The following is a 14,438-nucleotide window of genomic DNA, read 5'->3' on the forward strand; positions in this document are numbered from 1 at the left end:
TGATCAATCATGCAACGTACGCTCCAGCTCCTAACCCGGCGTTCGAAATGGATAAATATTTGCTACCGGGCGGGGACTACAGAAGGGCGCTCTATTCCAAGGTGGTGGGAAAGGATTTATCTGGACCCACCAGGATTGCTGTACGAGTGTGGCATAATGTGAATGCGTCTATGGGATGGAGAGATCGATTGACTCGTGCGACCCCGTTGTATGCGTCTGAAAGGTTGGGATGTCTCTGGAAAACGAAAGGGTTTGAAAAAAGGGATATGATTGGTATCAGCACCGTGGGCGATCTTTGGGTCAAGGGCAAAATCAAGACCTTTGCCGCATTAAAGACAGAATATGCATTGAGTGACAGGGAATTCTTCCGGTATGCACAGATTCACCATGCTTTAAATTCGCCTTTCCCTGCGGGTACCGACGTCCCCGAGCCCTCCCCCCTTGAAGACCGGGTCCTTGACGGCCACGTGCCAGACAGTACCATTTCTTTGATATATAAGAAGTTGATCAATACCCGGGTAGATCTGCTGATGCATCTCAGGGAGGTTTGGACCGGCGATGGTTTGGAGCTGGACGACGAGGATTGGCAAGCTGCATTATCCTCGCCCAAAGAAGTTGCGATTCCTGCCCGTGTCCGACTCGTTCAGCTCAAAATCTTACATTGTGTATATGTTACTGTTCCGCACTTGATTCGTATGGGTTATTGCTCAGACGGGCTATGTAAGCGTGGTTGTGGGATGCTTGGAACTTTCCTTCATATAATCTGGGAGTGTCCTGAGGTGGTGACGTTTTGGAATCGTGTGCATGCAGTGATGGGAAGGGTCACTGGAGTGGTGTTGTTGCCCGAGGCCAGACGCTGTCTGTTGAATGTGTGGGAGCCGAATGATTATGGTGTGGCACAGACGCAGTGGGCGACCCTTGGGAATATGATCGCTAAGAGAGATATTGCGCAGTTGTGGGGCTCCCAGCGGCCGCCCACGGTATCGGTATGGAAGGAGAATATGGATTGGTGTATGTTCAGATAGAAGACTGTGTATGTGGCGCGGGGCAAACCTAGGAAATGGAATAACGTTTGGAGCCAATGGAACGCATATCGTGGTAATATCTGTACGCCTCCATTAATGGAGAACCCCGATGTCCCCCTGATCCGACATTCCATATATCGTGTTCTCTATCTTATCTCTAATTTGTTTCCCCGCTGGCCCCCTCCTCACTTCAAGTGCTATTGATCTACTGTGTAATGTTGTGCCTAGATGTCCTCCTCTGTGAACACATGTCCATGTAAACTGTCTATTGCCTTGTATGTTGTTTTTTTTCTTTCAATAAAATAAAAAAAAAAAAAATAATAATAATAATAATATCACCGACTCCACCCATTTGCAATCAGTTCTGTGTTGTCCAACAGCAGTCGCATGGTGTATGTTTCACAAGAGTTCTCTTCCTTGGATCTTTATTTTGTCAGAAAATAATAATTAGCAGGGAGACGGGAAAGGGCTCGAAACTATGAAGAACTTTGGCGTATGAGCAACGTAGAGTTTTGGGCAACTTGACCTTTCCACATCCAATTATCATATAGTTTGTACTTTGGCTGCATTTATATATGTATACTCTATGGACATTTTTAGGTTGCTTCACTTCAACTTAACTTGATTATGCCAGGCTCAACTTAGTTTCTGAGACAGATGTTACAGATGGAATGTAACGTTTTGATAAGAGAGATTGCTTAAGTGCACATACCAGAAATAGGTAGATGTGATCTTCGTCCAATAAAACCAACCTACATGACACAGGCTCGTGGATGGCTAGCCCCATAGTAGAGAGGATCATTTTCTTTTTTTACACGGACGGTGTACCAAGGGTTAAAGCAATATTGCTAAGATAGGGATGAGGTTTAAGAATTCTAAAGTAATTAATTAATCTGGCGAGGTGTTCAGGGCTTTTATATGACTTCAATATCAGTTCATGGTCCAAATATTGACAATCCATGGTTTTTAAAAAGAATGCTATTAGTTCTAATAAGTATTCATCACCTTATATTGTGGCAGGATATTTTAATGTACTTCCGGATGAACAACTAAATGGATCAAATCACAGGTGCCACTCTAGGATGACTAAAACAAGAGCCACTCTTAGAAAGATTCTGCAGGATCCTAAATTATGAGATTTTGTGGAAGAAAGAGCTATGAATAATAAAGGTTATACCGGGAGACAGTGGGCGACCCTTGGTTGTATGATTGCTAAACGGAACATTGCTCAGCTGTGGGGCGCCAGCCAACAGCCCTGGGTCGAGAGGTGGATGGAGGACCTGGATTGGTGTATGTACAGGGAGAAGTCGGTCTATGTCGCTAGGGGCTGTCCTGCGAAGTGGGGGAAGGTTTGGGGAGCCTGGAACAGTTATCGTGAGGTTATATGTGTTCCTCCAGTTGTTTGGGACGAAGCGGCAGCGCATGAGTCCCTGTGATCCCTAAATGTTATCATATATGTATTATCTTGTAGTACGGAAATGTATATATGACAAATGTGGAAGCAGAAAATGTCACCCGGTGCCTTTTCTTTTTGATTTTGTTAATAAAAAGTTGTTTTTTTTTTTAAATAAAGGTTATACCTTTTATTGTAGAAGATGCATCCGCTGTGGAATAACAGGCTATTTTCTTATTGATATCATCCTAAATACTTATGTGAAAGGGATAAGATTATACCCAATTTTGCTTTCTGGAAATGGGGATTGACATGAAAGCATTTTTTAGAGAAATAGCCCACTGTACAATGGATAGATGATTATTTACAGAGAAAGACCTATTCTTTCTGTTACACCTATCTGCCCAATATGGTTTTACACTGATGCTGGAGTTGCCGCTGCAGAAATTAGAAAAGAAAATTGCCAATCTAAAATGAGAAATGGCATGGCTAGATTAAATATTTAGGAAGTATTTGGTCAAGCTTTATCTTTTTTCAGTACAGAAATCGTCCAACCTTGTAAAATTTAGAAGTGCATTTTACACTAGATGGATAATCTGCATAAACTGAAATGTGAATTAGCAAGTAACTTCTTTACTGTTATTGATTTTCTATCACCCTGTAGAACATGTGAGTGTTCCATTACCTTTCCCACACTGTAGAGGTACTAGCCCTTGCTTTGAATAGAAACAGAAACAGTTTTACATGCATTTCTAAGTGGAAGGTTCCTGTAAAGTGTGTGCGAGTAACCACAGATTCCCAGTATGTATTAATCTTCCATTGCTATTAAAGCAATTTACAGTAGTACATTTTCTGAAATCCTGATTCTAGGACTAAGAATGTGGAAATTACCATTAAAATGTAATGGCCTACGCTCCTAAATTCCAGTGAGTATTACAAAACTATTTTAATCCAACCGTAGTGAATCCTGCAAAACGTCAGAAATCTATCATAAAATGTAGGAGGAAAAGTACAGAAGTATATTTATGATTTTTTTAAGCCATCTTCGACTGAGCTCTGTGTGAAAGATAGTGTTCACAACCACAAAGGATTGGTATGTGACTGGCATTATTTGTAAGTGATACTGCATGAAAGCTCATTTATTGTGCAGATAGCGAGAACATCTGTATTAGTTTCTCCATGGTTGTCAAATTATACTTTGACGTAGGCATGTGGCCCATGGTGTTTTGTGCTCTATATTCTGATTTGTTGCCCACTTGTGATACTATTAATTACACCTCAAAGCATAATGTCACCAAAATTCGAAATCCGTGATAGAAAACACTAACAAGTATTGTGCAAAAAGAAAACCTTCCTGAAAATTCGAGATTTTCCAGTGACATCTTGACCTACTTCAACAACACATTGCATGAAAATGGTGTTCTACTACATTATCGTGATTTCTATTTTGACCTCCACTATTAACTCCATATTAGCATTTACCACTATAACATCAAGGTAACTTTGCATGGCTAAGTATAGATCTATTCTGCTTGATTCCACATTTGCATGCCTTAAGAATATCTTCAAGGTAGGCATATATGTGGAGTTAAGATTAGTAGATGTATACTTACTTGCATATTCTACCTTGAGAATATTTTGGTAGTTGTTATTCGTTATTCATGATTTTTGTAGGTCAAAATAAAACATGCTCATATTTTGCTTTTATTTTCACACTCATCCCTTGAAACTATAGTACAGTACCGACTATATCTTTCCATATACCTATCTTTCAACCTGCCTGTTTGTCCCCGCCTATCTATCTATCTATCTATCTATCTATCTATCTATCTATCTATCTATCTATCTATCTATCTATCTATCTATCTACTAATGCCTGTTTTTTTCCAAACAATGCAGCTGAAAGATGCTTAGAGTTTTGCTGTCACCTTCTGAGAGGTTGCTTGGACCCAAAGGAGTTTCCTACCTATGAGTATCTCAAGTTTGTTGGAAACTTCCTAGCATACAGAGATGGTAAGCATCAACTGCGAATGTAATCTAGCTATTAATGCAATGACTTGTGTGAATGCTTGCCGTATTTATCTGAGGAGCAGATGTTTCCCCTTCTATGTTCTGAGACTACAACATCAACAGAAGTTTTCATCTTCTTGAGTGTTTGTATTAATCCATTTGGGAATGTACTTATGGTCTCACTAGAGACATTCTTCTGTAAGCAAGCTGTCTCAAGCTTCTCTGAAGTAACTACTTCCAACAGCAACAGCTGTGTGCCCAGCATTCGAATGGAAACTTGGCACCCAGATTCTGAAATCTGCTGAGTGTGCAGTAAGTACATTGGGCTAGCAGTCTATTTTAGAGCCATAATTACATGGACTTTACCCCTTCCACGTTATGTCAAGTTGCCAAGACCACTGCTATAAGTATTGTTTTGTCCCCCTACTGTGGTCTTTCATTTTCTATATCTCCCACGGTGACTACCGCCGGCGCGGTAGGGGGGATCCGCCGGACATCCTAATGGGGCCCATAGTTTTTAAGGCAGCTTACATTATTACCTTGCAGCTGTGTAATATGGCAATTTTACCTTGCAAATGCTTTTTCTTAACAAAACTAATACATTGTAGTACTATTTCTATAAATTATGTCTGTTTTAAACAGGCTTTATACTTATTTTGTCCTCAAAATCCTGTTGTGAGTGCTCCCTAACATTGGTCACTTTTGACTGTAAGCCAACAACAGATCCATTCTCTACTTCATAGCAACATCCTTAATTTTTTACAGATAGGACCCATTTAGTAAATGTATCGTAACCTTCTTCGTGAAAGTATGGTTCACTACTGGCCGTATGTCTCAAGAAGACTCAAAATATGTTTGTGAAATTGAAGCAATTATTAATTTTATATTTTAAAAGTAAAAATTAAACATGTAAGTGTCTTCATGCAATTTCTTGTGACAATAAATAATTTTCTTTTCACTGCAAAGGCTTTTTCAACAATTAACTGAACATATTGTTTATGTTTAAGTTTAGCAGTATGTTTTTATAAGAAGGATTACTTTTCAGTGAATTTTCAAGTTTTTAAACTGATTACAGATAATATTTCTAATAGTCCTCCTCTTTGTATGACTATGCAAGAAAAAGCAATTGACCTGATTGTTTTTTTTAAATAGCTTCTTTACTCTTACTTTGCATAAATGCAATACTACTCTTATCATTTTCCTTTTGGGATCGTCTACTTTGTCCTTTTGCAGGTGTGGGTACTTTTTCTCTCATACTTTTGCTGTACATTCTCTTTTACTTTTTGTTCCGGTAATATGTTCAAGGCATCGTGGTAACTTTGTTTCCATCTTTATAGAAAATATAGAAACGAAAGGTACAGCACTATTAGTAACGATTACAGCAAAGTAAAAATGAAATAATAAGTGTTCATGTAAAATTGGTTTTGTAATGAATATAATGGCACTTTATAGTTATTAATCTTTTCAGCAAATAAACACTACTATTCTTTTCCTAACAATGTAAAAGTTTGAAATAAATATTTGTTCGAAAATGGCCCTCTCTAAAAGAACACCCCAAAATTGTTGTCCTTCCTCTTCTTTTTCTGACCTTGTTTCTGTTGGCTTTAGGGCTCTGAACACTGTACCTCTGCTAATCAGTGCACGCCCTCTCTCCTCTAAACATGGTAACATTGGCTCATACCCAATTAGCATATTTACTTTACTTATAAGTCCCTAGTATAGAGAACTACATGTGCCCAGGGCCTGTAAATTAAAAGCTACTAGTGTACCTGCAGCACTGATTGTGCCCCCCACTTAAGTAACCCTTTAACCATATCTCAGACCTGCCACTACAGAGCCTGTGTGTGCAGTTTTAAACTGCCATGTCAACCTGGTAAGTTAAACCTCTTGCCAGGCCTAAATCTTCCTTTTTATTACATATAAGCCACCCCAAGGCAGGCCCTGGACGGGTGCTGTGCATTTAAATAGTAGTTTCCACAGGAGGTAAGCAGGTCCTGTAAAGGCGAGGAAGGGAAAGGTGGGGGAGAACTGTCAGTCAGTGATGTCTGATCAGGGGATAAGGGGATCCAGTAGATCAGAAGCAAGACCCTTCATACACCCAGATGGGCGTCATGCTTCATCATTGGGTAGCTCCTTGTTGGGCTGGCGCTGCAATTCCCAACAGGCTCCTCTGTGAAATGTACCGTACACAGTTACGGTAGACCATCTCCGACCCTATCTGGGTGCAAGCACTGCATCTTAGGTTAGGCAGAGGACCATGCTTAGCTGCGGTATAAAAGGTGTCCTGCACGGGAAACTTCCAGCGAACTACCTCCTCTGGTAGCCTTTGTTCTTGAAAAAGTAGGGCATGTACGTTTTTAGGTTTTACATGTCCTGGTGTTAAAAACTCTTACATCCATTTTTCCCCAACTGAGAGGCCTACCCCTATCATCAGTTAATATTGGGGATTCCTTATTATTATTATTTTTAATAAGCTGAAATTCCTAATTGAGAATAGGTAGAGTTGTCAAGTTTAGTACCTATGGAATGGTAATGATAAATCTTCTTTAATAGTACAGTTGGATTTGTTGTAACTATTCTGAAAATGCCACTTTTAGAAAGTGGTGAATGTTTGATTTGCTCAAACGCTCCGTCCATCATCCCCTTTTGTATCGCTTTGTTCGCCCTAGGTTGGCAGGGTATGCTCAGACGCGAGTCCCTTGCTCACTTTGCCACTGGATTCTAGATAGCCTGGCTGATGATGGTTATGAACCCGAAACCGTTCCCAGGATGCTTGTGTCAGGTCCGGAGAAGACATGGCTTGGCAGTTCGGGCTGGACTGTTCCCATGAGGCACAGGGTCAGACTGATTTGCATATGGCCATGTCTGAACTGGGGTGGTGGAGTGAGCTAAACAATGGTGATGGATTAAACCCAGATCAGTTGACTGGGGGTGAGTGTTTGATTTGCTCAAACGCTCCATCCATCATCCCCTTTTGTATCAATTTTAGAAAGTTAGGCATTTTCCTGCTCTTAGCTATTTGGTGCCTGCTGCCTGTCTCTGCTCTCTGGCTTGGCTGGGTGTATTCCCTCCAGACAGCCACATACAAAGGAAGGCTATGTGTGACTTCAGGTATCTTCCTGGGACGCTGGAAGGGAGGAGCTGGGCACAGCCTCACACTTATACCTGTTTAGGCTGTGTCCTGTCCACACACAAAGGGCTGCACACACCCCTGTTGTGGGTCTGGAGTCAGGGCAAGAAGAAAGGACCTCTGTACACTCAGAGACCTTTCTTTGAAGTCACAACACCTCAAAGGTGCAACTGGGTATAAGTACTGGAACTCAGACCTTAACAACTCAGTACACTTCTGGACCTGAAAACAATCTGCAAAGAAGAAGAGCTGCTGTGGCATTACCCCCCCAAACTGCCCCGCCGGGGGGGGGGGGGGCAAAAAGCCCACTAGACGCCAGGGATTTTTTGGGGGGCAAATTTGAATTTGGATGGGCTGCCCAAAACGGGCATGCCCATGCCCCTACCCCTCCCCACAAAAATAACAGCTTCCTGCCCCCCCTGGGGGCTGATGGGGCAGTAGCCTCCAATCTGCCCCCCCCCGGGGGGGGGGCAAAAAGCCCACTAGACACCAGGGATTTTTTTAGGCAAATTTTTATTAGGGTGGGGGCATTGGCATGCCCGTTTTGGGCAGACCCCACCCTAATCAAAATTTGCCCAAAAAAATCCTTGGCGTCTAGTGGACTTTCTGACCCCCTGGGGGCAGATGGGGCATTACCCCCCAATCTGCCCTGCCGGGGGGGCAAAAAGCCCACTAGACACCAGGGATTTTTTGGGGGGGGCAAATTTGAAATAGGGTGGGGCTGCCCAAAACTGCCATGCCCATGCCCCACCCCCTCCCCCGCTAAAATTACAGCCTTCCTGCCCCTCCCGGGGACAGATGGGGCAGTAGCCCCACCAGACACACAGGATTTTTGGGCATATTTTTCTTAGGTTGGGGCTGCCCAAAACGGGCATGCCAATGCCCCCACCCCCCAACCGCAACAATGACAGCCTTTCTGCCCCCCTGGAGGGAGGATGGGGCAGTAGCCCCCAATCTGCCCCCCCGGGGGGGGCAAAAAGCCCACTTGACGCCAACGATTACGCTGGCTTTTTTATGTGTGGTGGTGGGGGCTGCCCAGAATGGGCATACCAATGCCCCCCCCACCCCCAAGAATATAGCCACAATGTTTCTGCCCCCCTTGGGGGCATATCGGGGCAACCCCATCCCCGAAATCTTCCCCCCAGGGCGGCAGAAAGCCGACTAGGCACGGATTTGTTTTGAGCAATATGCCTATCTGTGGATTTTGGGCCCTAGCGCAGCCGCCACATAGGGAAACCTAGCAAACCTGTACATTTTTGAAAACTAGAACACAGGAAAATCCAGAATGGGGTGACTTGACTGGCTCTCAACAGGTTCTGTTACCCAGAATCCCTTGCAAACCTTAAAATGTGTCCCAAAAAACAAATGTTCCTCACATTTCTGTGTTGGAAAGTTCTGGAATCTGCGTGGATCCACAAAATTCCACCCACTCCATGGTTCCCAAAGCCTTCAGAGAAAAATGGTACCTCACTTGTGTGGGTAGGCCTAGTGCCCGCGACAGGCAATGGCCAAAAACCTATTGAGGCGACATCAAAATGACCTATCACAAAACAACCTGGTTTTGCAAGGGAGGTCACCTAGGTTTTTGTCCCCGGGCTCGGCAGCCATCTTGGGAAACTACTAAACCCAAACATTTCTAGAAACAATACACCCGGGGGAGTCCAGCGAGGTATGGCATGCGTGGGTCCCCCAACGTTTTCATACCCAGAATCCCCTGCAAACCTCCAATTTAGCTGAAAAAAATCACTTTTTTCTCAAATTTCCGTGTGGGAAAGTTCTGGAATCTACATGGATCCACAAATTTCATCCCACTCAGCGTTCCCCCAGGTCTCTCGATAAAAATGATACCTCACTCGCGTGGGTGGGTCAAGGACCCGCAACAGGCAAGGGCCCAAAACTAATGAGGCGACATAAAATTACCTATCACAAACCAACCTGGTTTTGCAAGGGGGTTCCCATGAGTTTTTGGCCCGGGACTCGGCGACCATGTTGGGAAACCTACCTAACCCATATATTTCTGGAAACTAGAGACCTGGACGAGTCCAGCGAGGTATGGCTTGCGTGGGTCCCTCATCATTCTCCTACCCAGAATCCACTGCAAACCTCAAATTTCGCAAAAACAATCGCTTTTTTCTCACATTTCTGTGTGGTAAAGTTGTGGAATCTGCGTGGATCCTCAAATTTCCTCCCACCCAGTGTTTCTCCAGGTCTCCCGATAAAAATGGTACCTCACTTGCGTGGGTATGCATAGTGGCTGCAACTGGAAAAGGCCCAAATCGTACGGTGGAGACTTAAAAATTACCTTTAGCAAAACTACCTTATTTTTTGGGGGGGGCACCTGAGTTTTTTGCCCCAGGCTTGACGGCCATCTTGGGAAACTACCAAACTCAAACAGTTCTGAAAACTAGCGAGTCCAGCGAGGTATGGCATGCGTGGGTCCCCCAACGTTTTCCTACCCAGAATTCCCTGCAAACCTTAAAATTAGGTAAAAAAACACTTTTCCATACATTTTTGCGTGGGATCTCCGTTCCGGCACAAATGTCCTACCACCCAGCGTTCCCCTTGTTCTCCCGAGTAAAATGATACCTCACTTTTGTGGGTGTCCAAAGCAGAACAGGCTAAAAATGTATTTTTTTTTTAAATTGTAGCGTTTGGTATTTACAAGAAACACCGAGAATTCCACTGTTTTGGGGTCATCCTAGTCACAGGCCTTTGGCCCACCCACACAAGTGAGGTATCATTTTACTCGGGAGTGTATGGGTTAGGTAGGTTTCCCTACATGGCCGCCGAGCCCCGGGCCAAAAACTCTTGGGAACCCTCTTGCAAAACCAGGTTGGTTTGTGATAGGGAATTTTGATGTCGCCTCATTATGTTTTGGGCCCTTGCCTGTTGCGGGACCTTGAGCCACCCACGCGAGTGAGGTACCATTTTTATCGGGAGACCTGGGGGACGCTGGGTGGGTGGAAATTTGTGGATCCACGCAGATTCCAGAACTTTCCACCACAGAAATGTGAGGAAAATGTGTTTTTTTTTTTGTCCATTTTTTAGGTTTGCAAGCGATTCTGGGTAACAGAACCTGGTAGAAGGCAGTCGAGTCACCCCATCCTGAATTTCCCTGGGTGTCTAGTTTTCAAAAATGTATAGGTTTGCTAGGTTTCCCTAGGTGCCGGCAGAGCTAGGGTTAAAAAATGACAGGTAGGCACTTTGCCAAGAAAGACCCATTTTTCACTGCGAAATTGAGGTGCGACCACGTTGCGTTTTGCGCCATTTCCTGATGCAGGCACTAGGCAGACCCACGCAAGTGAGGTACCATTTTTCTCAGAAGACTTTGGGGAATGCGGGGAGGGTAGAAATCTGTTGATGCACGCAGATTCCAGAATTTTCCCACACATAAATGTGAGGAAAATGCATTTTTTTTGTCAATTTTTTAGTTTTGCACGGGATTCTGGGTAACAGAACCTGGTGGGAGGCAGTCGAGTCACCCCATCCTGAATTTCCCTGGGTGTCTTGTTTTAAAAAATTTATAGGTTTGCTAAGTTTCCCTAGGTGCCGGCAGAGCTAGGGTGCAAAAACTACAGCTAGGCACTTTGCCAAAAAAGGGTCAATTTTTAACTGCGAAATTGAGGTATGACCACGTTGCATTTTGCCCTGTTTCCTGTCGCAGGCACAAGGCCGACCCACACAAGTCAGGTACCGGTTTTATCGGGAGACTTAGGGTAATTCAGATTTGTAAATCAACTGTTATTACCTATTGAGTTTTCACGCATTTCTCCATTCAAAATGAAAGACATTGTGTAAAAAAAAATCATTTTGAAAAATGACCAATAATTCTCATGCTAGTATGAGTATTCCCCATTTTGAAAATGTGGAAATATATACTGTTTCTAAACTCTATAATTTGTACCCAATTTAGAAATAAACCTTCATGGATTTAGACAAATGACCCCTTTATGAATTCAGAATTTTGTCTACTATTCTAAAATGTATAGCTGTCCAGGATCCAGTATTGCTTTCAAAGTCATTTCTACCATTAACTGGAAGGAGGTTGAAAGCACTAAAAAAAAGCAAAAATAGGCTATGTCCCAGAAAAATGCCAAAACTGTGAAAAATGTTGGTTTTCTGACAAAAGACTGTCATTCCCTAAAAGCTGGGAAAATGCTGATTTCAGCCCCACAACCCCTTTTTTGATAACATTTGCAGGGAAAAACCCAGAGGCTTTCATTTGCAACCCGTTTTTCCCATTTCTGAAAAAAACAAAAAGTTTACTGTGTTTTGCTTAATTTCTGGGACCCCGCCAAGGGAATCCACAAACCCTGGGCACCTTTAGAATCCACATGATGTTGGAAGAAAAGGACGCAAATTTGGCCTGGATACCATATGTGGTCAAAACGTTACAGGGGCCTAAGCGCGCACTACCCCAAATCGCCAAAAAAAGGCTTAGCACAGGAGGGGAAAAGGCCTAGCAGCGAAGGGGTTAAGTTAAGAGCTATTTTTCTAACTTTGTGTGGAATCCCTTTGGGTGGTGTTTTCACTATTTTACTATTTGATATGTTGCACAAATACTTTACACATTGCCTCTTAAGTTAATCCTGACTACTCAGTACCAAGCTCCAGGGGGTGAGCACAGGTTAATTTATGGTGTGTTTGTGACTTACTCTGGCTAGAGTTGTGGCTCCTTCTTGGACAGGGTGCATACCTCTGCCAACCAGAAGCCCAATTTCTAACAATAATTGTATCTAAAAGTTTCACTTCAACTACAGTTGTAGTACAGCCAGACAAGTAAGGTTAATACTGTTTGCAGTACCCAAACAGTTTTCTGCTATGTTTTGCAGCCTACTGGTAAATGTAATGCTATATCCAAACCATATTTAAAGCAAACCATATTATTGGCATTTTTTCTCATGTGGCTAAACTTAGTTTCAGTTTGAGATAATTTTTCTACTGACCACCTAGTACATTAGTGTGCTACATTTTCAATAGTATAGTCTATTAGTTGATACTGACATAGCTGTATATACTGTGTGAGATGTTACAATGTATCAGTCTATTGTTTAGAAAATACTATTATGGTACAGCAGTACTCTCTAGAGTCCCATGCGGCCATACCGCTGTACTCCATAAACTTGTAAACCTTAATACATTCCCAAAGATTATTGCCTACATGTCATACCTACACTAAGCTCATTCCAAGTCCAATTACATTGCTGAACTGTTTTTTGTGAGTCATTTTGAAGCTCTATTACAAAACACACTGAAATTGTCTCTGAAACAATATGGCTGTCATGAGATTTTGGAGAAGTGCACATTAGCCAATCAGCTAATCCCTTATCATTGCTATGTACCAAGGTACTACCTCAGCCACAGATATAGCTAAAACAGTACCTTATAACTTAACATTTAAGTACTGTACTTGCCTGCACTACCCCAACGAATCATCTATACCCCCTAATATGCAGTACTTCCAAATTTCAGAAACATACAGCTGACGGTTTCTGTGTTACATGAAAAAAAAGGCCTATGGAAAAATGCATAGGATTTCAAGCCTGTTTTGGAACCCTTTCCTTTTTATTCTTTGCACCCCTTCACGAAACACCGTGAAACTTTCAGGACACCAACAATCAAATTGGAAAAGCTGGTTTGCAAAGTTTTACGAACATTCGTCAGATGAGATCAAAGTTAATAATGGACAAAAATCACAACATTCCCTATCTCTTATCACCCTAATTATAACTACAGAGTGGCTACCACCACTATCTTATACATTATAAAAAATATATATTTAATGTATTAAACATCATATTTTCTAACCTCTGTTTTCAATTCACTGTGATCTTGCCTCGAAACCTATACTTTTTATAGCCACAGAACTCTAGGAAAAATAGAATTTGTCCTGTAGGAGTACTCCCAAACACTAGTAGAGCATTTTAAGGCTTTGTTTTGCAATTTGGTGCCTCTACTGGATGGTGCCCTTTGACTGCCACTTCGCCTCACCTTATGGCAGTGCCAACTCTGAAAATCTATCCGTTTTCTATTTACTCAAAGAAGTCTTCTCCAATCAACTCTCTTTATACTATCAGTGGTTGGTCCCAGGATCTTGACATTAAACAGCTTGCCTCATTTTCTATATCCCTCCTGAACTCAAACCTCTTCTAAATCATGTACTACAAATCCTTTCTTCTTCCTCTGCTCATAAATAAATTGACATTATCAAACTCTGACAACAGCCTTTAAATGAACTGTAAGAGCATGTTCATTAGTTGAGCAGAGCGGAATTCCCATTTGGAAATTCACTCAGTTCAATCATTAGCGGGTAATTGTTCCTGTACCAGGATTCACCATGTGCGGGAACAATGGTCCTGATTTCTCTGGCTGGAATATATGGCTGGCTAAATTGCCTTCGGAAAAAGTTGCATCGCTTGATCCTCAGCCAAAACATATGGAGACCCTGTAATGATTCCCCCTTCCAGCCAGCATCCTCCCCTTCCTTCCCAGGGTACACCTTCTGCTTTACACCAGCCCCCCTGCACACATTTACCACTTTGTGCATTAAACATCACAGAAAAGGGAATACCGTGAGGACGGACTTCCACCTGGCTATTCTGGTACATATGGTCAATCCCCATTCAAAGTGGTTTAACTCTTAATTCCAGGATTTGTATATTGAGATTTTGGTTAATATCAAAGATTCTGCTGCTGGATATCATATCTCTGCATACAGTTCTTCACAGGTAGGAATCATCAACACACTTCTGGCTCCTCTTAACTAGTGCCACAAAAATATATTAAATATTCTCAGCAAAATGTAACTGCATAATTTAGAAGAAACATAATACTTCTCCAAAACCTAATCACACTTAGAAATAAAATTATCATATTTCAT

General features: G+C 42.4%; 1 protein-coding gene across 1 annotated transcript in view; it reads left to right on the plus strand.

Annotated features, from left to right (window-relative positions):
• Positions 1 to 14,438, plus strand: part of NPAS2 (neuronal PAS domain protein 2) — a 420,609-nt gene that overhangs the window by 189,908 nt on the left and 216,263 nt on the right. The window contains exon 7 of the mRNA XM_078658025.1: positions 4,318 to 4,431. Within this exon, the coding sequence (XP_078514151.1) occupies positions 4,318 to 4,431 (114 nt within the window). The remainder of the gene's footprint in view (positions 1 to 4,317; positions 4,432 to 14,438) is intronic.

The sequence above is a fragment of the Lissotriton helveticus genome, chromosome 8 (assembly GCF_964261635.1).
Source record: "Lissotriton helveticus chromosome 8, aLisHel1.1, whole genome shotgun sequence".
NCBI classification, from domain to species: Eukaryota; Metazoa; Chordata; class Amphibia; order Caudata; family Salamandridae; genus Lissotriton; species Lissotriton helveticus.